Source organism: Serpula lacrymans, assembly GCF_000218685.1.
Source record: "Serpula lacrymans var. lacrymans S7.9 unplaced genomic scaffold SERLAscaffold_2, whole genome shotgun sequence".
NCBI classification, from domain to species: Eukaryota; Fungi; Basidiomycota; class Agaricomycetes; order Boletales; family Serpulaceae; genus Serpula; species Serpula lacrymans.
In genome coordinates this window covers 2,531,691-2,556,998 of record NW_006763291.1, presented here as the reverse complement: position 1 = coordinate 2,556,998, position 25,308 = coordinate 2,531,691, and the positions used below count along the sequence as shown (strand labels likewise).

Genomic DNA, 25,308 nt, shown 5'->3' with positions numbered 1-25,308 from the left:
CACCACCTCCCTCCCCACCATCACCACCACCTCTTCTCCACCATCACCACCACCTCTTCACCACCTCTACCACCATCACAGCATCACCACTACCACCTTCACAACCACCACCACCATCACCTCCTCCACCATACTGCCACCGCCTTCTCTCCGACACCACCACCACATCCTCCTCCACATCCTCCTCTACCACCACACCACCTGAGGGAGGGTCCAGACAATGTGTCAATGCATTGTTTGAGTGCTCCCTCAATGTAACGATCACGGGGAATGTCACACAAGTAGTAGGGGGAAAATGAGAGAGCTCTCGAGCGATCTGAATTCACAGTGTTAAGTCTACTATTGATTCTGAAAATGCTGCTCTCCTACTATGAGTACGAGGTCCTTATATACTGTAGGTAGGTTAGCTAAGAGGTCCATAATTTGATTATTAAATAACTAAAGAAACTAAATGAATGACTTATTCCTAGGGATAGCTGAGTTGACCGTAAAGGATAGTGTTAGAATATACTCTGACATACCAATACTCCATAGGATAATACCTCTGATTTGTAAGCCAGCCCAGTATGCAGCAGCTATTCTGTGTAAGACGTCCGTGGTTGCATGTCATGTTTAAGATCCTACATTGTATAACCTTGGCCATATAGCTCAATTGGTAGAGCAGCTGGCATGTATCCAGAAGGTTCCAGGTTCAATCCCTGGTCTGGTCAATATCCAATTTTATCAGATAGTGGATCTAGCTATGTATGCGAAGGGAGAGTGGGAAATTGACGAAGACTAGGTTCTGAGACAAGCGAGGCTATGTGACCAGCGTCACATCCGTTACACTCAAGCTTCCACCTCCCCACACCACACCACCACCACTGTCCATTCTGCACTTGCTATATATGGCAAGTGCAGGCGCTTTAACCAGTTTGGGGGTTCAAACTGGTTGGTTCAGTCCAGGTTCAGTCCGGTTCAACCCTTTTAAATCAAAGTTCAGTTCGGGGTTCGGACAAAAGCGTCTGAGAACAGAACAGAAATTTGCCATCCCTACATATTATGTACTACATATATACGATAGTTAAAGGTCACAGTTCTGACAGGATAGCAATGAAGGGGAAGACTGCAAAAAATTCACATTGTCCAGTTTTAAAATTAGTGGTGTTTGCTCATCTACAACTGTAACACTCAAAGATGAATATATCCACTCCCTTCGGCAGTGAACCCCTTGCAGTCAATTTCTGGAATGAATGGAGAAGATAACATGCGAAGAGTTTGACATGAACAAAACCATGATACCTTGCCAGAAGGAGGCTTTCCAATCCACTAGCATTGATAGTAGGGGCTATGACAGCGTCGACCCGTTCACCAAGAAGGTTAGCTTTTATTACCATTCTCATCTATAATCTCAAATTTATCGAGCACTGCCCTCTCCCACTCCTTTAGCCCATCTGCATCCTCGGCGCCCTCGTCCTCCGCCGCTTTCGTGAACACCTCCCACGCAATGCAGCCTTTTGCACCGTCCGCCTCTTCGTCTGGTGAGAGAGCAAATCGACTCTGACGCGATCGGGTGAGGGTGACAACGTGAGCAGCTGAGCCAAGTGCATGCCCCAAATCGTGAACTATGGACCGGACATATGTCCCGCCTGAAACACGCATGGTAAGGACAAAAGCAGAAGGCGTCTGCGTCTGTTTCTGAGCTTGCTCTTCCTCACTTGCTCTATCCAGCCCATCACCCAGAGTGGTCTCACGCTCTGGTTCGAGTCCATCTTTAGGCTCAGATGTGGGCTCGGGATCATTTCGAATGACAACGTCCTCCTGAACACTCCGCAGGGCTTTCTCCATCGCCTCTCTTTCTTTGTCCGTGAACTGCTTCTCAGGCCAAGTGAACTCGTGGTTGGGTCCTTTCCAGTCTGTGAGTGTGAGTGAATGTACCGTCACTTTTCGCTTTTCAATGGGTCGAGGGAGTGGGATTCCCTTTCGCGCGTATTCGTAGAGAGGTTTACCATCCATCTTGAGGGCAGAGAAGCTGTAGGGGAATGTTAGCACTGGGTTTAACGTGGAGGAAAGTAAGGTACAAGTTATAAGAATAAAAAGAGGGTGAAGGATGCTTACATAGGAGGTGTCTGGTATATCTCACCTCTGAAATTGACGAGCTGCTCCTCGACCGCTTCTTTGGTGACATGACGCCATGGAGCGACGCGGACACGGACGCCTTCGCTGTCATATGTGTCTGTTTCGCAACCTAGCAATACCGTAGTTTTGTATTCCTATGGTAATGTGAGTGTTTGATGAAGTAAACATACAATAGTAAGAGTTGATTGGAGAAACTGACAAGGATTTGTGTGCTTACCTTGATACAATCTAAGAAGTCGCCCAGTTTTTTAGTTCCTTTCCCCACTCCGACCACTACCAATCCACAACTTCGAGTCAGATGAAAATACAACGAGTAGACAAGATTCGGTTCATGAAATGCGATCGCGTAAAATATGAAAGCAATGAAAGACTGGAACAACATAATCGGAACAGATCTTACCCAGCACACCGTCTGCAAGTGGATCGAGCGTCCCTCCCTGGCCGATTTTGACCACTTCCCGTGCCCTTCTCCCTCTCTTTGGCGTCCTTCGCTTCTCTTCAAGCTTGGAAGCTTCGACGAAGAGGCGCGAGTTACATACAAGCTGCTTGACATCGTTGATCACAGACATGGATGTTGGCCCCGAAGGTTTGGCGATTGCGAAGAGACCAGATAACGGTAATGGAGGAAGGCTGATCTTGGGCATGTCTTTGGCTCTTACTTGGGTGAAATGTCGAGACGACCTGTCAGATCCAATGTATAACCTGCAACCTAGTACTTACTCCGACAATTAAGCGGGCACAAGTCAAAATGTACGGAAAACTTATTCAATTCGAATTCCTTACAAATCAAGGTGTACAGTTTATTTTGTTGGATAGGATATTTATCCTGATAACTGAGACAGCACTATTCGATTCTTGGCTTTCTAAGCTGTAAAATGATGCCAGTTATCAATCTCTTTGAAGCCCCTTACTCAAGTTTCTACATGCTTGAGTATGGTGACTTCATGCATTTGACCTCGTACACACAGCTTCAGAATTCATCACATTTCCGTGCCATAAAAGAGACAAAGAGGGAAAAATGCCAACAATTTTTTTTCTAGCACCTTTATGCAACAATCTAGCTTCGACCCTGCCTCCATTCACCAGTTTTAGCCAAAGCCTGCTTCCCAGCAAAGACAGTGGGGACTGCAAGCAGACTGCCGTATAACAAGACCTGTCCCAAATTGAGCTCGACCCAGTACCAGAATAGCAAAAGTTCAAATGCGCCAAGCAAGGTGGTAAAGGGAACAACACTCGGAGAGAACAAGTGAGGAACGCTCGGGCTGACTTTTGCCCACTAGATGGGGAGGGAAGTAGTTAGACAACAGAGCAATATACCGGGTTGTGAATATCTTACCAGACCGAGTAAAACAACCCACGGAGAGAGCACTAGGCACGCAAAGACAGCGGAAATCATAGTGGGAGGAAGTTTTTGTTCCGGATGGAAAGTGTGCTCTATGACGGGGCGGGTATGGAAAAACACCTCGTCCGCATGTTGTGGCGGGGGCTGCGAAGCAGGAATGTAAAGATCGAATAGCTCATATTTCACAGGTTCATGGACGAAAGAGCCCAGAATCAGAGTAACTTTCAACGGGTCGGTCGTGGTAGGCGGGATGGAGGCGGGCGGGCGTGCCATGTTCTACCACGCTTCGTTAAAGTTGGTGTAAGACAGCGCACTTATTTAGGTACTCACGAGCTCGAACTTTGCCTTGCCGCCAGGAGTTACTCGTATGGGCTGAATACCTTCTTCTCCTGATACCCCATCGTAAAACCTAAGGAAAGTCTGATGAGGCTGGACACCTTTTCCGCCCTCGCCCTCCTCTGTTATTTGGAAGGTAAGTTTGAAAGTATCAGATGATGAGAGCGTCAAAGGCTCGGGTTTTTGAGTTGTGGTAAACCTAACAGAAGCTGAGTATCCTACAATTGGTATGTGACACTGTAATCTGCTGTACTCACGTCTCAGTTCGGAGTGTAGTCGCATTGGAAGATGAAATTGTGAAACGAGGGGACTGAAGAGTCAGTTTTGCAGCCTGAACTGAAGCTGCAAGCAGCAGCCATGAGAATATCACGAACATGGTGAAGTACAGAGAAACAGTTGTGGCTGCGCGAAGCCAGCGTTACGCGACTGCTGGCGACGTGTCAACCTCAGCGGCGTTTCAGAATCCCACCCAACTATATAACACAAATTGTTCGATTCGAATTAACAAAAAAAAAAAAAGAGAGAGAGAGAGAAAACATGGCGGAATAAATAGCCAAAATGCAACTGCATACAAGCCAAGCCAGTAGGCAAAATATTAAAAAATGAGACCCCACCGTGGTTCGAACACGGGACCGCACGATCTGCAATCGTATGCTCTACCACTGAGCTATGGAGTCGTTGATGTCGGCGCCCAATGAGGTAATTCTTATTTCGGTGCACTCGGAGTCTGAAAGGTCCTGCACAACGCGGTCTTGCATAGACGCGTCACCGACCATTTACTTGAGTGACTATCTGCCCAATATGACTGACGTCGAAATGAAACCAGCAGAAGAAAAGAAGGAGGACAAGAAAGACGAAAAGAAAGACAACAAAGCAGAGAAGAAGGAAGAGATCAAACCAGTACCCCTTTCCCCAACTGCAGAAATCAAGTTCAATGTTACCCTCATCGAGAAGGCAGTCTCTACTCTGGAACCACGATTCACCCATCGCGTTTTGCGCTCGTTGATGACACTTCGCAAGCGCGTAACAGATAAAGTATTATGCGATGCTATCGAGGAAATCTATCCAAAAGGTATGGCGTGTGGCTTCACATACTGTCCTATGTTTCATTCGTTCTCGTACTCTAGATTCACCAGTAAAGGCAACCTTACTTGCCTGGATTCCTGTTACCACTGTAGCAGATATTTCTATGGACATCGATACCAGTGCAGCACCTCAGCCCCCGAAGCCCACCGTCGACCCTGTACATGAAGCTGAGATGTATATCCGTCTCCTCATCATTCACCATCTCCATACGTCTCCGAGCACGTATGGTAAATCGATAGAGCTTTCTCTGGAAAGTGTAGAGAAGATGCAAGCTCTTAACCGTCGAAGTATGGATCCCATCGCAGCCAAAATCTGGTTTGCAGTCGAGAGGTCGTATGAGTTGGGTGGTGAGTTAGCGGATGCTAGACCGTAAGTTAACAAGTTTCTTGTGCACGCAAAGTCTCATAAAAAGCCTAGGTTGTTCCTTGCCGCTCAACGCACTGCATCTCTGCGCCACGACGACGACACGCAAGCCTCTTTGATCAATCGGCTCCTGCGCAATTACGTGCACTATAACCTTTACGACCAAGCGGATAAACTAGTCTCAAAAACGACATTCCCAGTCTCTGCACCCAATTCGCAGTATGCCCGTTATCACTATTACCTTGGTCGGATCAAAGTCGTGCAGTTGAACTACACTGCAGCCCACACTAACCTACAACAGGCAATCAGACGTGCACCACCAGCGAAGACTGCTCCAGGCTTCTATCAAGCAATGCACAAATTTTTCGTTCTAGTGGAACTCCTCATGGGGGACATTCCTGATAGAAGCATTTTTAGGCATCCTGTGCTCGAGAAAGCCCTGAACGCATATTTCGAGATTGTGAAAGGTTAGTACTTACTTGAAATTCTAGAAATTCACTACAATGTCTTCTGGTTCATTACAGCTGTCCGCACCGGATCACTTTCGCAATTCCAGTCCACGCTCAATAAGCATGCGTCTCAATTTGAAGCTGATAAAACGTACACCCTAATTGTGCGTCTCCGACAAAACGTAATCAAGACTGGGATCCGACGACTGTCCTTGTCATACTCCCGTATATCGCTTCGAGACATTTGCTTGAAGCTCCACCTCGACTCCGAAGAGGATGCCGAGTATATCGTTGGTAAAGCTATACGAGATGGAGTAATTGAGGGCAGGATCGTTCACCAACAGGGATGGATGGAATGTGGCAGCCAAAAAGACGGATACGGTCCCGAAGTTAGCGAAATTTTCTCCAGGCGGATTGGATACTGCCTTGAACTGCATAACCAAAGTGTGAAGGTAAGTTCCGCAGCGTTTCTTCGCCCTTGCTCTATCGTGACACTGATAAACCGCTAACTACTACTACTAGGCTATGCGCTATCCACTTAACGCTCATCGGAAGGAGCTAGCAGCTGCGGAGGGAGCTAGAGAGCGGGAGAAGGAATTGGCTAAGGAAATACAAGAGGGCGATTTAGATGATGACGATCCTGCTGGCCTGGGTGAAGGATACTGATTGCTGTCCTGTGAGATACTTCTTCCATATTCTAGAAAGGTGATCACCACATGCTCCAAACTCCATGGCGTCGATGTATTTTCATGTAGAAATTTGAAGACCAGCCTTCCTAAGATTACTATTTACTGATGTCCGACTGTCACACTGCGTATACTGACTAGTCTTCCTTTCCGACAGTCACTGTAGCTTTAACTCTCATCCGTTCCGTTCGGAACGCAGTGAGGTTTATGTCACGTGCTTTCGGTCTCGCGGTGCACATTTTTTAACGACAGCGGGCGAAGACATGCTCCGCGTAACTGCTCCGTTCTCTCTGCTGTTTCGCAAATCCTGAAGCTGACATTGCATTTCAAGCGCAAAGATAGCGCCGAAACCAGTATCCGCTCTGCATCACCGGCCAAGTATTTTCACTAGATCTCTTATCGATGTCGCTGTTCGCGCGTCTCTGGCAGCGTATAGGAACTGGGGTAAGCCCCCCAAACCCGAATCACTACCGGTGTTGAGTTCTAACCAATGCATGCTCTGTCAATGGCATAGGCTCGTTTTGTAGGGAAAGACTTGGAAGGTTAGCGCCATTTGCGCTTCTTTATTTCTGTCCCCCGCAAATCAAGCACATGTCACTTCAGGAAATAAATTTTACGAGCGCCCTAGCTCGACAGATGGTATTCTTTCATTGTAGACCTGTGCCGAGCAGCGGTTGGTTGATTACAATGATAACAGATCCACTGAGGACAAAACGTTCGGTAAAATACAGAAATCCGGACGATATGTGGCATTACATAGGTGGAGGGAGGCGACTACCAGGTATATGGGCATGACATCAGTCCTGAAAACCCTTTCACATCTAATGTAGAATTGCGTCACAGTGCAGTGGTCAACGTGGTTAACGCACACTCGCCCTAACCCTCCAACCATAGAGGTAAGATTAGGTTTCGATGACGAATGCACTTGTCTTGACGCTTCTGGACTCGAGGAACTCCACTTTGACTTAGCACGCCAGCAACGTGTAGTCCTGAATGCTGCTATACTAGAAGCTAAGGATCGGGATGAGCGCGCAAGGACTGCCATAGGTCCAGAGGATCCCCCTACCCTACCTCACCTTGAAGATTCAAGGAGCCGCACCGAAATTCCGGAAGGACTGGGACGCTTAGACCCAGTTTCACAGGAGCCAACCCGTGTAAATCCTCCCCGTGCCCCCGGAAACGCCAAGGAGCATATGAAAGGTACGGAAGGCGTGTCAAGACCAAGACATCATGCAACCTCGGACGAGCCCCAGCCTTGGGTGCCGAAAAGTCGTGCTAGATAAAAACTGGTCCCCATTATGTGTTATACATTTATTTCTGGAAAGCTAGCTGACGGGGCGTCATCGGCAAGAATGTATACTTCTGATTATTAACAGCCTTTTTTTTTCTTTTTACAAGAGTGGCTAGTAAGCTTGACCTACTCATGGTGTCAAGCCGTCGACGTGGCAATCACTGGCTGCACCGACCGCGAGTACTGTAACTCCGGTAATATCGGTCACCTGTCACGGGCCGAGTCCGGTCACTAGTTGAAATCTTAAGACACAATTCAAGTTGGCAGGTTTGACAGGGCACAGCCGGCAATGGTCCCACCAATGCGACATCCAAAGGCAGTCTTTAGGCATGAGCCATCCATGTTTCACATAGCCCTCTCTACATGATGGTATCCGACCGGCATAATCAGATACTGACGCGCGTCGTGCGTGCACTTCACTTGCAACTAGGATAGATATACTATTATTGATTTGCCACAAAGTTGGGCTAGTGTTGTACAAAAAATGTAAGTTTAAACTTTTCTACTACAAGTGTGACCATTCATCTGGTTTAATTACCCCTCCAGGTGTGATAGATATCTCAGAAGTTTCTGTCGATCAACAAGCTTATCAAACCCCAAAGATTCATTTCCCATGTCATCAGTGATCCAAAATTAATTGGATGATGACTTAACGAGACCACGAAAATACTCATTTTGCACTGTGTATACACACAGCAAGATATCAAGCCGTACTTTTCCCAACTTGGATTGCACAAGGTCTCAAGGTTTCAACTCTCTAGCAACTAGCAAAAATCATTTTCAAGTGTTCGTCAAAACGTCGCAGGTTGCACAGTGTTTTGAGCGGTTTTTGTTCAGCTTCACCTATAAACATACACATCAAGAAGTGAGTTGTTCTATAGACTTTTCTACTAGGCCCTCCGAAATCGGGGAGCTTTCGATCCATCAAGAGAACATATTTCAATCTATCCTCATTCACAGACGATATTGCTTCTAGAAAACCTTCGCCGCGTGTCCAACAATCCAATCCATCCAAATATAATCAGTGTGGCAGAGGACATGATCCACACAGCAATCAGGTCGCTTGAGTCTACTCACAAATGCATCGATTTTTCCCATGCATGTGGGCCACTGTTCCGATTGCAGCCGCACTCATTGCTGGTAGCCCATCAGGTGATGATGGTTTAGAATCTTTGGATGTCTCACAGAGTTGTTGTTCTATATGAATGATAACCACAGCTCTCAGTATCCCCAAGACTACTTGTTGTATATCAAGTACATGGCCATCCAGGTCTGACACTGCAGCATAGCTCGGGCCAACTTTTCTGCCTACCAATCGGCGTTTTATGATAGCTACACCAAAATGTATGATCCCACAAGGCCTCTCAACCGACGTACCTCAGTACGTATGCTGTTGATTTTGAACACCGTGGACTAGGTTCCGGCGATATGACCACGGCATTCGCAGGTTAGAAAGATCTACAAAACTGAGGGCAGTGCACATTTTTATCGGTTTCGTTCTATTGTACCACGAACCTATACACTTCGGATGGAATAGTCTGAGGCCTGAACTTTATTATGGGAAAGGACTCATCATGATTAAACTAATACCAGCGTGGTGTAGTGTCTGCAACTATTTTTAGAAAGCGGTGCGGATCTTTTCCAGAAAAGCTGCTACAACATTTGAAGGCGCTCAGCGGCTGAGCGAGCTGATCAGACATCGCTCGGGGGGCAAGAACACCTGTGGTTATTAATCAGTCAACACCAACACTTGTGATTTTTTGCTTTATGGATTTCGATGCTGGGGCTGTCTTACAAGGGCAAAGGCATCGGCATCACTGTCTCACCAACGCACCAGCGTCTGTAGCCTGAGTTACCCACTTTTCTTTCGAAATCAGGTTCTCACTTGCAGGCTATGACACAAAAGCCTTATTACCGTGAAACTCCCTGGGATGAGAGTAGGAATGGAGGTGAAATAAAATTACATTGTAATTCTGACTTTTGACAACAGATTCTTTGACGACCGCTGAATATGATGCAATGCGGCAGTGTTTGTATGTAAAATTGCAACTGAAATACAAGGTAATTGTCATGACCTCCTTTAATTGTCTCTAATGCGTGATAATTCTATTCAGTCGAATCATGTCAGTTTTCCATATTCTTTTCACCTTGTAGCTGAGCTATTTTGAAGTTTTTCCGACGACATTTTGCCATTAGTCCATCGCGAGTTCCTCGATTTCCATGGGCGTCAGGGATGCCCGGCTGTGCTGTGGCCAAAGTGTTCACAATCATAGAAGCATTCCGCGATTACAACAGTATTTTTTCCCCTATTGGTGCACACCTTATGAGCGTGTATGGACACTGCAATGAGCTTTATATGGCTTCGCTCATGCCAACTAGTCCAGGTTACCGGACTGGTCCTCGCGAGGGGGAAATTCAGCATTGAATCTCAGAATTGCAACTTATTGGTATGTTCATGTTCACAAGGAACCCATTCAAAACTTTGGCATCTCACATCTTATGGTGACAATAGTAGGCTACAATACTGCCAATGTGGGAGTTTTGGCTATTCAAAGTATCGGCAATGGGGGTAGCTACGACGGACATTATCTAGCTCAATGTTCCTTACCTATTGTAGCACGTTTGGCATTATCCTGGATTAATTGTTGGTGCGCAATCATTCCTTTGGGACAAGGTGCGTGTTTTCACAGCAGTGTGACCTCACCTCACAGGTGTAATACAAATCTCAGCCTGAGTATGCTGTTTATCATATCCGAGACACGGACTCAGGCCAGAGGTATCTGCTGTAATATGGAGCCTTTCCTATGCCAGAGGTACGTACAATGCCTGCACACTGATTGACGCACACGTGTAACCCCTATTCCTTGTCCAGTATGGTTTCCTTCGTCCTTGCATTTTCGGCGGAGTGTTGGGCTATGAAAATGGAACGACATTGCCAGTGATAAACCCGTATCAATAGGAGGAAAATTGTCTATCAAAAAGGTGCCATACTTATCCATGTCTATGCCTTGAGTGTAACTATGGTAAATGTATTTGTGGGGATTCCTTCTAAGGACTACTAAACACACTTTTGGTTTGCTGCGGCTGTTGTGCTAACTTACTAAGGCACCTTTTGCCATGGAAACGATTCAAATATTTTCTCAAGTAGGCTCGCTGATACTTGATTGACACGATGAATTGTATGAAAGAATCAAAACAAAGGCCTAGGATCCATCCATTGTACTGCAACTTGAAGAGCGCCCAAAAAGTTTTGGCGCTGAATGCATAATCTTCGCACGAAAATGGAATCTCAGATCTCAGCAAACAAAATTCAAGATATAGCCTCAACTCTCCTCTTAAATAAAAACTCGAGTACAACAATTATAAGTACACTGCATCGAATCGATCTTTGGTCGTACACAAATTCCCAAAAAATATCATGATGACTCAAGTTTTAGGATTGAATGTAGAGTATGTCCTCCGTTTCTTACTACTTTTTTCGATGCAGCCAGTGAGTGCTGAAAGTTTAAATGTCATAAATAAGGACGCACGGGGTGCCTGGTTGGACTGCTGGGGTCTGTGGCTGTGGGGCAGAGCTGCATCGAGCTTCATATAATATGAATTCTGAACGAAAGTTGAGCTAACGCACCTCTCTTGCTTCCCTTTGTTGGGTGGCTTTGGTGCAGGTGGCTTTGGTGCAGCTGCCTTTGTTCTATTGTTTGGACCACGACGACGATAGGCGTTGCTATTATCGGGCTTGAATTTCTGAGGCAAGCCCACATCAAAAATTTCCTCACCGGCTGGTTTGTGCTCGATCGCTACAGGAGCCAAACGAGTCTGATTCTAAGTCGGAACCGGATGTTTGGTCGTCACTGCCACTGCCACTGCCACTACGTTTCAATTTTTGTTCTTTAGAAACGTCCGTAATGGACCTGAACTAAAGTGAGCTGATCACGGTTTAGCTGAAATTGGGGGCAGAGTACCTAGAGGCAGCTCCTTCTGGTTTTTGGGAAGACATCATACAATGAGAGTAGGTGTTGGTTTGCTTTGGCGCTGCAGGGAAAGCATCTTATAAGATGTGATAAGGAGAAACTGGCGCGTTCCGAATTAAAGCCTCCTGGCGCCTGTAGTTGATCTGTTCCCAACTTGGACATGCTTCTTAGGCGCTTGAGCGCTTGAGCAATGATTATCAGGCGCTTCATGATAAGTATGTCCTTATTCTGGAAGGAAGAACCCTGAGCTTATACCAGGCTACTACTCCAGTCAATCACTCATAGACGCATACTGGATCCGCATCGGTGGACGACGCTGAGCGTCAATGCACACATGTAACCCCTATCCACTATCCAGTATGGTTTTCTTTGTCTTTGCATTGGTTATTCTTTCCAGCATCGCCAGTCGCGTTCCCATGAACTTTACAGTAGCCATATCAATGCTTTATCGCATGGTAGTGCATATCACAAAGAACACAATGTTACTAGAACTGCTAAACGATGCATGACATCAGACGCGTACTGCTCAGGTAGGGTGGGGAAGTTACTGCAAGTGATTGTGAGCGCTATGGAAATGGAAGGACATTGCCAATGATAAACGTCGATAAACTCCCCCAACGGCATGTTGATCTCACACATCAATTGAGGACAGCTGATTATCGAAAAAACCTGTACCTATGCCCATCTGCACTTTGTATTTAACTACTGTCGTTAACCGTCAGTTCGGATGGGTAAGGTACTGCAATCTCAGTCTCAAAAAGTTCAGGTGCGCCACACTCAAAATCATGTTCAAACAGTGATAGTGCCGAGCGGAGCTCTAACTCGGCTTGTGTGACCTCTGTGACGTCCGAATAGCCCCCCCCCGCCCCCATCTGAGCTGACGGTTAACGACAGTATAGGAAATATATCATTCTACTTTTATTCTCAGCGACTGTTATGCATCAAGTCCATTTCCCCCTCAGACAAACTCACTGATCTTTGATTTACGGACTAGGTATAAGAAAACAAAGGCCGGGAGCAAGGACATAGGATGCATGTATTGTACACAAGCTGCTAGTAGTTAATATTCATACCAAACTGGCGGTCACGGTTGACAAACAAAATCTGATGCTACTCTTGATAAACACTCAACTACAACAACCTTTAGCTTGCTATGAATACACCTTTGGTTGGAAGACATCCCCAGAGTAACATCGTCGACGTCATTTTTTGCTTGGAGGATCGTGTAGAGGATATCTATTCTGTTTCTTATCAGTCGTATCAGTTTTTCTGATATGGCCCAGTGAGCGCTGGAAGCCTATATTCGACAAATAAAAACGTACCCGGCGTTCTTGTTTGTTTGGGTCTGTGTGGAACGGCTGCCAAGAATGCGAGTGATCAGACTGTACACCGACCTTGATGGTACTTGATTCAACGCACATATTTTTGTCCTTTGCCTTGTCTTTGCCTTCGACTTCCAAGTCAGGAGCTGTACTCTTTTGAGACGTTGGTGGTCCACGACGGCGAAATTCATGGCTATTTTCGGGCGAAATTCAGAGGCAATGCTCTATAAAAAAGATGGGGGGAATATACAAACCCCTGAGCCCTAGCAGGTTTTCCGAGTACTTAGATTGCAAAAAACAGTAAGCATCGTAAATAGCTCACGAGCGAGAACTACGTCCATTACTATAGTCGGTGTCTGTGCCGGAATCGTTGGATGCTTGGTCGTCACTGTGAATGTCACTGTTTGGTTCTACAGCAAGATCCATTTCGGACCTATACTAGCAGTGAGTCCACTGTGGAGAAGCTGCAATTTGAGCCAAAGTACCTGGAAGGGGTAGCCTCTGGCTCTATAGATGGCGTCATCCTAGGAGAGTAGGTGATAGTGATGGTAAGCGTTGGTTGGCAGGCATCTTATAGGATGGTAAAGATAAGCAGAGAGTAGCGCTGCTGTATGCATCTGGTGCTCCTCCACTTGACGCTCCTCGATCAAATTTTCTGGCGCCTTTCATTGGGAAGAGATTTCTCAAGTGTTGCTTCCTGAGGCGCTTGAGCGATAGGGATATGACAGCATGTAGTTTGTTTTGAATGAGATTCTTGAAAGGTCTAATAAGGAATGTTATTTCCCTACCCGACAGGTTGTCGAATGCGGCCATTTAACTATTTGCTAGTGACAGTTCAAAAAGGTACATTGCAAGTACTCATAGTATATCTCTCAAGGTGGATCTTTTCCGATGAATTATGCACCTTTCAAACCCATCTCGGATTGAAGAATTAAGAGGTGGTTGTCTCGTCCCGCATTTCTTTACACGTCAAACCTGTGAGCACCGAGTATGTAACGTCTCGTAGGGCCGGAACAGTTGTGAACGGTCTGCTTATAGGATACTATATCGAATCACCGTAAAAAGGCGGTGAATCGTATTCCAGAAGGCGCTGTGTTGTTCTCCACATCGTTCCGACACGGTGTGTATTAAGAACCTGCCGCGGCGGCTATAGCTAATATAGGCTGTGTTTCAGTGTTCCACTGAATCACTGCACTGCCGATCGAAATCGGTCTTTCAATTCTACGACCATGTGCGTACAACAGCCGTGCATAATGGGACTATGGCGGTATATATAATATAAGTACGCAAGTCTTCCACTGGCATCGACGCTTTCTAACTTACAATGTCGCAGGACCTCCAGACAAAATCTGACTCGGATATTTCTATCAGTACATCCCCCAGAGTCCTTACTTGTCCAGACACAAACACGTGTTACTTGAAGCTTAATCCGACTACTTCTTTGTGCACTGGGAGGTATGCGAAAACGGAAACGTGCGTTCGATGATTGATATAACCTTTTTCCTATGCTGAAAAACATGTTGCTTCACAGTGTGGAACCTAGTCATACCACTGTAACCCCGGGCCTCTCAACCAAGTAACTATTGATCCTTTGCCAAAGTCTTTTCTAGGTGGCTTATTGAAACTGCATTCTAGGACTGCCTCATTACCCCCCACTTGGTCATCGTTTATTCACCCCGAAGGACAGCGATATTATTATTGTGATGGCTTGAAACTCCGCGTCGTGACCGAAGAAAACATGGACGACCCGCATGTAGCTACGGCTGTATCATTCTGCGTGAAATGGATAGAGGACACTCTGTGGCAAAGAAACATAGAGCTGCCAGACTCTGCGGAGCTTTTCCTTCAACTAGAAGATACCCAAGAGAACTCATGCAGCTATTATTTCGTGGACCATGCATCTCGCACAGAATTTTGGATTGACAAGATGGACACCGAGTCACTGGATATGGATCCAGTAGTCTCAGCTTCGCACCTGAGTTTGTTTTTACAAATTATCTGAACTAAATTTTTTGCTTACTTCTCTTCAGATCTAGCACTGGAGAAACTATATTGGACACATGTTGAATTCTTCCCCATGCACTTGGAATCTCGTCTACCAAAAGAAATCGTTGATAGTATCATTGATGTTTTTTCACACGGTCAAGCCGGTAAGGTGACTGCTATCCAGTTGGTTTTCATTCAACTGAAACAATCCATTCAAAGACCGCATGTCGTCCGATTCCTCGACTTTTCCATATACCACAGATCAATGCGCACAACTTTTAGTGCTATTAAACAGCAGGCAAGGTATGACCCGTGTTTGATTGCCTCTTTCCGACTTAGCTCATTTGTCAACGCTTTCGTTTGATAGGTCACAATCTGAACGGATACACTATCTGTTTCGTGGGTAAGTGCTTCAAGGAACGCTATTTATTTAGTATTGCCGCTGATAACTGTTTTTAGCACGCCTATGGAACGCTATCTGTGAGTATAACAATATGCACTTTATGTCCGGATTACTCACTTTTCATTTAGGTCATCATCGATTTACCAGCTATTATGGTCAGGATGTTGCACAACTAGATAGAGAACAAGCCATGCTACCATCAGACACCCCTGACCATCACTGGCTGACCACTGCTTGCGATTGGATGCTGTGGAACATGCCCAGTTTTCATATAGAAAAACTCAATAAGCTTTTCGTCGATAACCAAGTGTATGTAGACCAGTGGTGCCTCGTCATATCTGCATGTTTGAGTGGTTGGAGCTCAACATTGTCACGGGTACGCTACTCCTTTTAGGATTTGGGAAGTGTGGACTAAAGCAGATATTTTGTTCCACGCAGGTTTCCTTGGCACTCATGTGAGTTTGACGGTGTTTTGCAATTAATATCTCATTTCTCTAAACACTCATCTTCTAGCGCCGATATCCTACTTTGCATGGTACCAGGAGCATCCATGACGCTGGCACTCTTATCAATAGTGGCATGTTGTGCCAGTATCACATCGGGATCTGTACTTCTTTTACGACACCAAGGCCTCGCGGAGGCTAGCGCGTCTACAGCTGTAGGTTTAATATCGAAGCTCACAGTGCTGCGCAATCAGCTCATGCATCACCATTCAGGCAATTTATCTCCGAGATGCAAAGTCGAAGACGTATGGCTTCCTTCCTTCCGCAGTCATTTTTAGCCTACCCAATGCCCTCTACATGTGGAGCCTTGGCTTTCTCGCCGTTCACGTTATCTTTCTTATGTCTCATTTCTTCAACGCCGGGGTTGTCATCGCTGTTATCTTCCTAATGGTTAGCATGGTCTGTGCAATTTTACGTTTCACCTCTCCGGATCAAGATTCCTCGTCACTCAGCCAGCTTCTCAAACCATGGTCGTGGTTCCAGAGGGTCCTTCAACAAGAATGTAGTATTGTATAAAAGTATAAAAACAAATAATCTGTAGCTTGTACTCTTGTTAATAATATTCTATCCACCTCCGAGGCTACTTTCGCTGCGGTTTGAAGGCGTTCGTGATGTAAATGTTGGCGGAGGAGGTAAAAGTGTATTTTCTTTCATTATTCGAGCCTCTCGTGCATGAGCTTGCCGCACGTAAGCGTACCTCTGGAAATGGTTGAGTGCTTGCAAAAATATAACTCCGACCTATGACAAAAAAAGGGAGGGGTCATGTCCGTGTCAGACTTGGGTGAATGAGAACCATCCGAAACTTACAGGGTATCGGCGTAACATGTCTAATATGTCAACAGTCGTATCTCGTATTGACTCTTGCTGATGGAAAAGACAAAAGCTCAGCGGCTGCAGACCACCCGTGTGAGGTGGAGCATAAGCCAGAAGCTACAAATAAAACTAATCATTACTATCGCGGGAGTAGATAAGGCAGGTGGACTCCTGACCTCGACGACCTGGTCATATGACCGCATGTTTTCAGATATCGTGCGCACAATTAGTTCTACCTCAGCGTCTGCGATACTTTTAGCCTGACGAAGTCGAAACATCTGATGTAGAAGGTCGAATCCTTGAATAGCATTTGTAGATTGTGATTTCCTGAAATCCTGTAACGTATTAATGTATTGAATGTAGTGTCACCAATCAAAAACAGACGCGCTTACCGCAACACAATACTGGTAAGATTGAGTTCTGCGCCAGCCCTCTATACGAGCGGCATTGGAAACAAGCTCCTTGTTACCAGACGCCTCATCAGGGAAAAAAATTCCGCTACCAAGGTGTCCATCCTTAAAAGGGGTACAGGTATAACTGACTTGGGTTGATCCAAGTGCGATCTCCTCGTAGCGCGCAGCGAGACGCACGAAACGCGCTATATACTCTGTAAACCGCATTCGGACCAGCTTCTCTCCAAAGTGATAAGTAATGGCAGAAATAACCTGTAGATAAGACAAAACACATTTAGCCAACTGCCCATTTTGACATCTTTAAATGAATAAGGGTCGCTACTAACGTCCTCGATAAATATATTGTCCAGGCTGTCACCTTTCGCGGAGTAGTCGGCCTTTTGGGCTTCTTTGCCATCCCTAGTAGCTATTCGAGCGATATCGTCTTCGCTTCCCACTGAAGATTCAGCTTTAATTGTGCCTGACCGCGTCACCAGAGGAATAATAGCTGGGGGTGTAGTGGTAGGTGGGAACGATGTAAGGATATCTTTTGAGACAACTACTCGGCCAGTTCCAATATCCATAAGAAGGTCCCAAGAACCTGACGACTCAAATATTGGGTTTGTTACACCTGCTATGTAGGCTGGGCTGTTATATGAATAAAAGGTTCAATCATCGTCACCAGACACAGATATCAGTATATATCGAATCAGATGAAGCTGGGCACTAACGTTGATTCCCACTCCTCCCCTCCTGCCAAGCCAGCATACGGAAACGCGCGCTCAATAAATCCCCTCAGTATAGCTCCACACCCTGAGCCAAGGGCACACGCAGACAAGACATAACTAGCCACCTGCCCTGCAGGTATATTATGGCCCAAAAAGAGCACACGTTTACCGGTCACGAGGGCATTGAACAAGATAATGATAGGGTGAGTGAGGCTGCCGTTGGTATGAAGGTGTGGGTGCAGCGGTCCAGAGACGCTCACGATGGGGGAGGAAAATGTTTGAATTAACTGGATTAGTGAATACTGTGATAGAGTCCTGGGTCAGTAACACGCCATGCGTAGTCATTGGTTTGAGGATGTAACTTACATCTCCCACTTCCTCTGGGAAAGTGGACAAAGGGATTTTAATGGGTAACTGATGTCCTTTGTAGACAATAGTAGTCTGATAAAAATGGGTATCTTTGGAAATGCCAGAACGAAGATGGGAGTCATAAGCGGTTGGAATAGTCCCAACGTGTGTGTTGTTCTCTCTCCCTGGTGGTGCATGGGATGAGGATGATGAGGCGTCAGTTGACTTTCGCCCGCGACTGGCCAAGGTACTACTCCCTCCTGAAATGATACTACCAGGATCACCCCCAATAGCGACCCCAACTTGACTATCCAGTACACTCTCATCTCCAACCCACACTGCGCTTCCTCCGAGTGAGAAAGAGGTATCAGAAGGTGGCGTTACACTTCTGTGTGGAATACTTTTTGAGCTGCTGTGAGTTCCTGAGCGTGCCCGGCTGCTAGCGATGGGTTCTCGATTTCGCGGGATGGTTCCTTCCTCGAAGCTCGAATGCGAACTAGGAGAAGAATCTGTTTTATGTTGTTGCTTCGGGCGACTACCATTGGACCAATTTGCGGCAGCATCCATAGTCGGCCTATATTGTGCAAGCTTCTCTGCGAATATGTCCTTCCGTTCTGTGGCTCGCATCACGAGTTTCTCTGCGCGAGTCAAGGTAGGCGCAGCCATTATATCCATGAAATTTATGGCATCAAAAAGACGTGCGAGGCAATCTTGAGACGGATGTGAAAAGTAGTCATCGAGTGCAAGAAGAAGAACTGGCTAGAGACGGGGTATCCGGGTCTCAGATAGCTATTTTCAAGGTCAATTAGTAGAATCGGGATAGCTTACCTTGAATATCTGGATAAATGGATGTCGAGTACAGATGGCCATAGCCTTAACAACAGCACCTCTGTAGTAGAAATGGTTAGTTGCATACGCTAGTGCATGGCTGAGGTGAGACAGCTAAAAGTGGACGCGTACCTTCTTACTGACTTATCGTGTTTTGTTCTCACTAAATTCAAGACATACAGAAGCTCGGGCTGGCTTCCGTCACGACTCTGTTTGTCTCCGTTCGGTTCTGGTGTTTCGAGGGCAAGCACGGGGGCTATGGTGTTGAATGGTGTCTGGTTTAGGAAGAAGATTGTCCAATCTTCTAGATGTCTTTCTGCTCCATCAGGAAGCATCAAGTTTGCGAGTAGCCTGGGGAATAAAACTTGTTAAACAAAAGCTGAATGAGATATAGTGAGCTGGGTCATACCCTTCATCTGTCCCAAGGGGTTGCGGAAACTGATATGTGAGTTGGGCGCCGCTATCAATGTCAAATTCGGCGAGGAGGACGAAGGAGCAGTGTTGGCCCTTGCCGGTCATGGTGGTGTGGTGGATGTGGAGAAAGGATATGGATATCGTAGAAAAGATCACGCTCGGACAAGAGTTCACCAAAGAAACATAGTTCGAAGACAGAAAAATATCACAGCGCTGCACTGGTTCAGCTTCAAAGTTCAAACAGACAAGCTTTGCCCGACAACGCGAGAATGGTGGACGGTGCTATTATGAATTTCCTTTTTTGGACCTGCACATACAGCAGCGACGAACATGACATTCAAGCATCTAGACACCGCGATGGCTATCTCCAATAGTAAACTATATACAGGCATTCCTACTTAGATGGAGATGCCAGCAATGTTTGCAACCGCGCTGTTGATCACTTCGAATAATGCACGCAGACGGTCACGGGTGCACTCTGGATAAGAAAGGGTGTAATGTGTTAATCATACATAGCAACCTGGGTGATGGCAGAAGCAGCAATTTGCAGAATATTCGCATACCGAAAAAAGACATGAGGGAAACTGGGTGAGACGACCTGCCTTGCTCTCTCTGCACTTCAAGCAATGAGTCAATTCTCTTCTCGATCGTCTCCTCTGTCGTGGTCCGCTCGTGGACTGTCCTGGCGACCGCCCAGGTGTGGGCATTTATAGATGCAGCCAGAAGCGCACTCCTAAGCTCTGAGATGCTAAATGTTAGCCACTAAATATGGTAATTCAGACCTCAAGGATAACCAGGAGCACTGGCTCCGCACAACTGAGCTCCAGGACTGCATACATACGCATATAGTCACCGCACCCCCCTTAAAAAGTGACCAACAACGTCACCTTCATACTCACTTCGCTGGAAAGCATCATCTCTCTGACTTTGTTCTCGAAAGGGGTCTGCAATGAAGGCAGCGTAGTCAAACGTCTTGCACGCCGTGTCGAGTTTTTGTTCAACGTTCTGACTCTTGTCTGGGGATCGGTCATCTGAATGTTGTTCATCCTCCCTGTCGCCGTCGTGTAACATAGCAGTTGGACTCGGAACTGGTTGGTTTTCCATACGAACAAGGTAAGGAAGAGGAAATGAGGTTCGATAGGACAGAAAGACAGAACGATGTGCGCTAAAACTCCCACTCTACAAATATTAGACGTGTTTAAGCACGTGACAGCTTTAGTATTTAGAGCCGATTCATCTCTCCAAGAAACACGACTTTGAGTTGAAGAATGATGCGAATGAAGATTGAATGACGTCGTTTACACAATACTAACCTAGCCTATCTCACAGTCACCGAGGAGCAGGTAACCCAGATGACACAGCTCCTATTTCTGTCAGCTCCGTGAGTGGATCCAGTTTTCCCATGAAATCGGGTAAGAAGGAAGCATCAGTGTACGGGCAGTGCACCGCTGGCGACCCCTTAAAGATCGGTGTATAAGTTGCGGCACATATCTCGAACTCAGTGAATTCGTCATATGATATTTCCACCGCATTTCGAGGGTTGCGGTCTCCTGCAGCAATGCGTTGCCGTGCCTACGGGAACCATCAATACAACCAGTTACAGATAAGGGTACCATAGACAAACCTGCGCAACAATTTTTGGATCTGGATTCAAATCCAAGAGACGCCTCGCAAACTTGGCTGCCGTGGCATGGTTATTCGCTTTGGCAAAGACACCGATAGCACTGCGCAGGGCAATCTGCATGTGCGGGGGTTGCAGCTTGCAGTGTGCAAAGTAGGCAGCTAACTCGAGACTTCTACGGACGTTCTCAGGCTCGTGTTGAGCTACCCGTCGTCTTTCCAGCTCGATTGAGACGCCAAGTAGATATTCCCGCGCAGCGGTAACGGTGTCGCGCCACTAAAGATACCGGTTAGACTAATAGTTTCCAGAAGTGTGACAGAATATATACCTCTTTAGCTTCGTTATCTGATGAAACGACAACAAGTAACAGCGCCTGCAAAACAGAACGGAAAGTTGTCTGTGCTTCTGGAAGCTTGTTTCCCGATACGAAACGATAGCCTTCTGATAATTCGCTGCGTATAGACTGTAAAGAACGAGCGGCCACAGGCAGTACTCGTCCAGGCGAGGACTCTGATGGGTTGCGTCTCACATGTAGTTGGAGAGGAGGTAACGAGGCAATAGGAGACAAATACGCATGCGATGAGCGATAGATAGACAGGAATAGTGGTTTGAGCAGAGCGAAATTAACAATGCCTAATTGGCGGTTCAGGAGCTAGGTTGCTGTTAGCATAAGTACACCAAACCACGACAATCAACTCACTTGCATGGCGGTGTCGAATGAGCCAGCTGCTACGTGATCTGCAGCAAATGGAGAGTTTCGGACCCAGAGCTCGGTTTCGCTTACACCAGGTGCAGCACCAGCTCCAAGGTCCTGATCAACGATGGCTTCATCTTCATCCTCTACATGCTTATTCTCCGCTTCTGTGCCATCCACATCAAGCTCCCATCCGCCTTCTTCAGGGTCGATATCGTCATGAATTTCTTCCTCTTTGGCCCACGCATCAAGAGCAGACGACGCAGCCGCACCGTTTGTATCAAAGCCATTGACGTGAGGAATGTCACCATCTGATTCCAGGCTTCCATTGGCCATCGCACGGTCGAAGAAACTTTCGCCACTAGCGACTATGGGCCAGGTGAGGGTAGTGGTGGGAGTAACGATGGGAGGTGGTTTTAACGTGGAGGTACCATATGAAGGGACATCATCGATATCTGCGTCAGTCAAACCAGCATCCTCTAAAATCTCATTAGCCAACTCATCCAGACCATTCGTTTTGGCAGTAAGATATGCCAGAGGGTCTAAAGGGCGCATATAACTATCAGTCTTTGAGAATGTTCCTGATTATGATGGAAACGCTCACAAAGACCAACATCTCGAAGGACCGTAACTCGGCCATGTACATCTCCAGCGTACAATGCGTTGTGAAATTTAGACATGGGATCACCTCTCGCGTCAGCAATCTTTTGCATTTTCGACAACTTGTCGGTACTCCCAGTAGCAAGATACAAGAAGGACAAGCGATCGAAGTTTTTCGTCTGCTGATAGGCCTTCTCAACAATCTAATAGAAAACACAGTCAGACGGCATGTACGGTTAGATATCCAAAGGAATAAAATAGACTGACCGCGTGATTACCTTGAGTAAGAGCTTGCTGAGCCAGACGATCCCAGCACTCTGGCCGGTCGATAGCTTTGGCGGTCTCTAACGCGACATCAAGGTTACCGCATTCAATGGCCAGATCGAAACGAGTGTTCTTGTCTTGGACAAAATGAAGTGCAATCTAAGTTTTGGGTGAGAGCCTGGGGGATATGTAGGCAAAAAAGGAAATACCTCGGGGAAACCTTTTTGCTGCAGGTACGCTATAATGCTTTGACCCAGCAAAGTTGAAGTTCGAATGATATGCAACATTTCCTCGTAATTATTGCGCAACAAAGCAAGTTTGAAACGATATTCTGTCGGATCAAACGTAATAGTCCGTGGTCGCGCTGAGCGATCCAGGCAATGGACCGTCTTGCCCTTGATCCGCGTCAAGTAAACAGGATTGTCGAGGGTACAGATAACACCGTGGTCACTAAACGAGTGATTAGGATTTAGTAGCATGATCGATCCAAAAAAAATGATAATATACACACCCTTGGGGAAGACAGTATTTTATGTGATTGAGCGTAGAGTAAATAAAGACGCCAGCATCATCCCATGCCCCTGACTTTATGCGGATAGTCTCGTGTATAAGACTATTTTGCGAGAAAGTCTTATTGGCAATGGTGATTGCTGGGGGGAAACACAGTTATTAGAAGAACTACGTGAATAATTAGTATAGATGACTCACTGTGTTTGCTCATTAATGCCACCAATTGTCCGTCTGCACTCCAGACTACATATTTCACGGGGGGGCTATTAAGATCAGCTATTGTCTTCTGTTGTTGAATATCGTATAATACTACTGAAGTTGTAGAGCTCAGGATCAAACTAGCGGTTCCTCCGTAGAATATTTCATTAGTTTGAACGGGAGGCTTAATGGTCTTGACAACCGAATTTGACAGGTCGCGAACCTCGATGAGCTATGTAAAGTGTAAAGCAATGTAACACTTGAACACTTTTCAAGAGCGTGGAAGCAAACGCTTACCTGGGTGGTCTTGTTCAATGCTGCGAACCTATTTCTAGCCACGAAGATGGCGCTGTGGGCAGTACCTCGTTTCCCATCGACAGAGGAATCTTTCACTTCCCCAATAGCTTGGGTAGGAAGTGAAGCCAACTCGAATAGCCCATTATCGGAGGATATGGTTGCAATGACAGCGCGTTCAGCGGGATTGAAACTTAACGTCCTTGGTGGAACATATGGGCTCCCAAATTTGCGCACGCTGAGTAACCCGATATCTGATCCAGAGTTGAAGTCGTAGGCACGGACATATTTGTCGCGGATATAGTATAAGGAATCAGCATGGACTGCAAAAGCTGGACGTTCACGTTCCAGTTTGAATACGATAAGACCATTATCGTGTCCTATATACCAGGAAGTCAACAAATAATGGTTTCAGTATCCCGGGAGAAACACACCAGCAGCAAAAAGATTAAGTTGAGGGTGAGCAGCCAAAACCCAGAACCGATCGTGCTCTCTCCTGAAAGTTTGAATAGCGGTCCTTTTAGCCAGATCCCAAACGCGAACAGTCTTGTCTTCTCCACATGAGACAATTAGTTCATGTTTGGGGTGGAAAACTGCACTGGATACGTTGTTGAAATGTCCCCTGCAAGAGTCGACTTCCCACGCTTTCGTTTCGCTCATTCTCCATATTTTGATGGTACGATCATCAGCCGCAGAAATAATCAAAGGAAGAGTAGGGTGGAATGTTGCAAAGTTTACTCCTCGGTCGTGTCCTTCCAGTACGTACTTGACGGTAGAGAATGTATCAAACGTTTCAAAATTACCGGGTGCAGTGTTGGGCGTATTTTTACGCAGACCAGATATATCCCATACGCGTACAGTCTGGTCCATGGAAGTTGACACAATGAGGTCTTCCTTAGGATGGAACTGAGCAGACATCACGTAGTGCGAGTGTCCAGTCAAAATCGCAATGCAATTACGAGAAGTACTGTTCCATATGCGAATAGTTTGATCATCAGAAGACGAGAGCTGGAAGCGAATCAATATCAATACTATTGCCACATATCTTGATCACTCACAATCCAGGGCATTTCATGATGAAATTGGACGGTGCGGACGTAGTCTAAGTGACCATGTAATGTGAAGAGGCACCGTCTGCTCTGAGGTTTGAGATCTACGCGAGGTCAGATAGAAAAAGAAACTTGAAATCCACGCGACTCACCCCAGACTTTGATCTTATAGTCGTCCCCTCCAGTCACTAACAGTGCTCTGCTCGGATGAATGGCGACCGCTCGGACAGGACCTGTAACGGATTCTCGTCGTGATATCTTCACAACAATACCAAGGAATGTTACCTTCATGTTCCTCGAATCTGTCTACCAAGACACCCATCCGGTAATTCCAGAGTTGCACGCTGCCATTGTGTAATGCGGCTGCAAGTAGTGGTTGAGTAGGATGAAACGCGAGCCCTGAGATAGTAATATGTCAAATAAGAACTTCTGATCTGCGAATACTGCACATACCCTTTACACGATTACTTTTGGACTCGAATTTTGTGAGCATAACCGACATCTTGGGAATGTGCAAAGCTGGCCCTTCGACGGTAATATTTTTTGTTATTGAGTGTTCTAACCAGTGCTGTACAAAAAATGGGCTCGCAAGCTAGAACGCCAGTGTATCGGTCGAGGTGAAAGGAAAGAGTCCTGTAGTCGTTTGTATACCGTGCGCTATGTGCACAGGCAGAACGGGCACGACGTGGCTGCAGCAGC

General features: G+C 46.3%; 11 protein-coding genes across 11 annotated transcripts; 4 read left to right on the top strand and 7 right to left on the bottom strand.

The window, feature by feature from the left end:
* Positions 1-1,287: 1,287 nt before the first annotated feature.
* Positions 1,288-2,801, bottom strand: SERLADRAFT_445537 (uncharacterized protein; the record flags this gene model as incomplete). The annotated part of the gene is made up of 4 exons (XM_007313922.1): positions 1,288-2,011; positions 2,098-2,252; positions 2,336-2,391; positions 2,519-2,801. The coding sequence occupies 4 exons, from the start codon at positions 2,760-2,762 to the stop codon at positions 1,360-1,362; spliced, it is 1,107 nt and encodes a 368-aa protein (XP_007313984.1).
* Positions 2,802-3,064: 263 nt separating this feature from the next.
* On the bottom strand, positions 3,065-4,210 carry SERLADRAFT_457941 (uncharacterized protein; the record flags this gene model as incomplete). Its single annotated transcript, XM_007313921.1, has 4 exons — positions 3,065-3,394; positions 3,455-3,736; positions 3,791-3,995; positions 4,054-4,210. The coding sequence occupies 4 exons, from the start codon at positions 4,170-4,172 to the stop codon at positions 3,176-3,178; spliced, it is 825 nt and encodes a 274-aa protein (XP_007313983.1).
* A 348-nt stretch (positions 4,211-4,558) lies between these two features.
* Positions 4,559-6,530, top strand: SERLADRAFT_457933 (uncharacterized protein; the record flags this gene model as incomplete). The annotated part of the gene is made up of 5 exons (XM_007313920.1): positions 4,559-4,868; positions 4,924-5,251; positions 5,300-5,712; positions 5,770-6,146; positions 6,217-6,530. 5 exons carry the CDS (start codon positions 4,598-4,600, stop codon positions 6,358-6,360), a joined length of 1,533 nt encoding a protein of 510 aa, XP_007313982.1.
* On the top strand, positions 6,485-8,244 carry SERLADRAFT_457930 (uncharacterized protein; the record flags this gene model as incomplete). Its single annotated transcript, XM_007313919.1, has 6 exons — positions 6,485-6,824; positions 6,895-6,922; positions 6,984-7,019; positions 7,078-7,161; positions 7,224-8,157; positions 8,218-8,244. 5 exons carry the CDS (start codon positions 6,783-6,785, stop codon positions 7,661-7,663), a joined length of 630 nt encoding a protein of 209 aa, XP_007313981.1.
* Positions 8,245-9,757: 1,513 nt separating this feature from the next.
* Positions 9,758-10,273, top strand: SERLADRAFT_457927 (uncharacterized protein; the record flags this gene model as incomplete). Its single annotated transcript, XM_007313918.1, has 2 exons — positions 9,758-10,118; positions 10,186-10,273. Coding segments are annotated over 2 exons (201 nt in total), but the record flags the coding sequence as incomplete, so codon positions are not given.
* Positions 10,274-10,983: 710 nt separating this feature from the next.
* SERLADRAFT_457925 (uncharacterized protein) lies at positions 10,984-12,094 on the bottom strand (the record flags this gene model as incomplete). The annotated part of the gene is made up of 6 exons (XM_007313917.1): positions 10,984-11,143; positions 11,202-11,248; positions 11,300-11,395; positions 11,448-11,582; positions 11,634-12,037; positions 12,061-12,094. The coding sequence occupies 5 exons, from the start codon at positions 11,669-11,671 to the stop codon at positions 11,088-11,090; spliced, it is 372 nt and encodes a 123-aa protein (XP_007313979.1).
* An 808-nt stretch (positions 12,095-12,902) lies between these two features.
* SERLADRAFT_433702 (uncharacterized protein) lies at positions 12,903-13,487 on the bottom strand (the record flags this gene model as incomplete). The annotated part of the gene is made up of 5 exons (XM_007313916.1): positions 12,903-12,911; positions 12,965-13,157; positions 13,219-13,227; positions 13,287-13,397; positions 13,450-13,487. 5 exons carry the CDS (start codon positions 13,485-13,487, stop codon positions 12,903-12,905), a joined length of 360 nt encoding a protein of 119 aa, XP_007313978.1.
* Positions 13,488-14,264: 777 nt separating this feature from the next.
* SERLADRAFT_457923 (uncharacterized protein) lies at positions 14,265-16,442 on the top strand (the record flags this gene model as incomplete). Its single annotated transcript, XM_007313915.1, has 11 exons — positions 14,265-14,437; positions 14,496-14,540; positions 14,600-14,943; positions 14,995-15,114; positions 15,170-15,253; positions 15,318-15,353; positions 15,410-15,430; positions 15,482-15,729; positions 15,792-15,808; positions 15,867-16,011; positions 16,070-16,442. The coding sequence occupies 11 exons, from the start codon at positions 14,289-14,291 to the stop codon at positions 16,370-16,372; spliced, it is 1,512 nt and encodes a 503-aa protein (XP_007313977.1).
* Positions 16,421-19,484, bottom strand: SERLADRAFT_365750 (uncharacterized protein; the record flags this gene model as incomplete). Its single annotated transcript, XM_007313914.1, has 10 exons — positions 16,421-16,594; positions 16,664-16,786; positions 16,846-17,004; positions 17,062-17,334; positions 17,409-17,709; positions 17,793-18,044; positions 18,118-18,896; positions 18,966-19,026; positions 19,098-19,316; positions 19,375-19,484. 10 exons carry the CDS (start codon positions 19,482-19,484, stop codon positions 16,421-16,423), a joined length of 2,451 nt encoding a protein of 816 aa, XP_007313976.1.
* A 293-nt stretch (positions 19,485-19,777) lies between these two features.
* On the bottom strand, positions 19,778-20,450 carry SERLADRAFT_433699 (uncharacterized protein; the record flags this gene model as incomplete). Its single annotated transcript, XM_007313913.1, has 3 exons — positions 19,778-19,857; positions 19,943-20,119; positions 20,279-20,450. The coding sequence occupies 3 exons, from the start codon at positions 20,448-20,450 to the stop codon at positions 19,778-19,780; spliced, it is 429 nt and encodes a 142-aa protein (XP_007313975.1).
* Positions 20,451-20,481: 31 nt separating this feature from the next.
* Positions 20,482-25,102, bottom strand: SERLADRAFT_445528 (uncharacterized protein; the record flags this gene model as incomplete). The annotated part of the gene is made up of 15 exons (XM_007313912.1): positions 20,482-20,951; positions 21,004-21,276; positions 21,329-21,652; positions 21,701-22,236; positions 22,299-22,497; positions 22,562-22,717; positions 22,768-23,008; positions 23,070-23,208; positions 23,267-23,498; positions 23,564-23,940; positions 23,995-24,568; positions 24,619-24,713; positions 24,762-24,842; positions 24,895-25,008; positions 25,063-25,102. 15 exons carry the CDS (start codon positions 25,100-25,102, stop codon positions 20,709-20,711), a joined length of 3,624 nt encoding a protein of 1,207 aa, XP_007313974.1.
* Between the last annotated feature and the right edge of the window lie 206 nt (positions 25,103-25,308).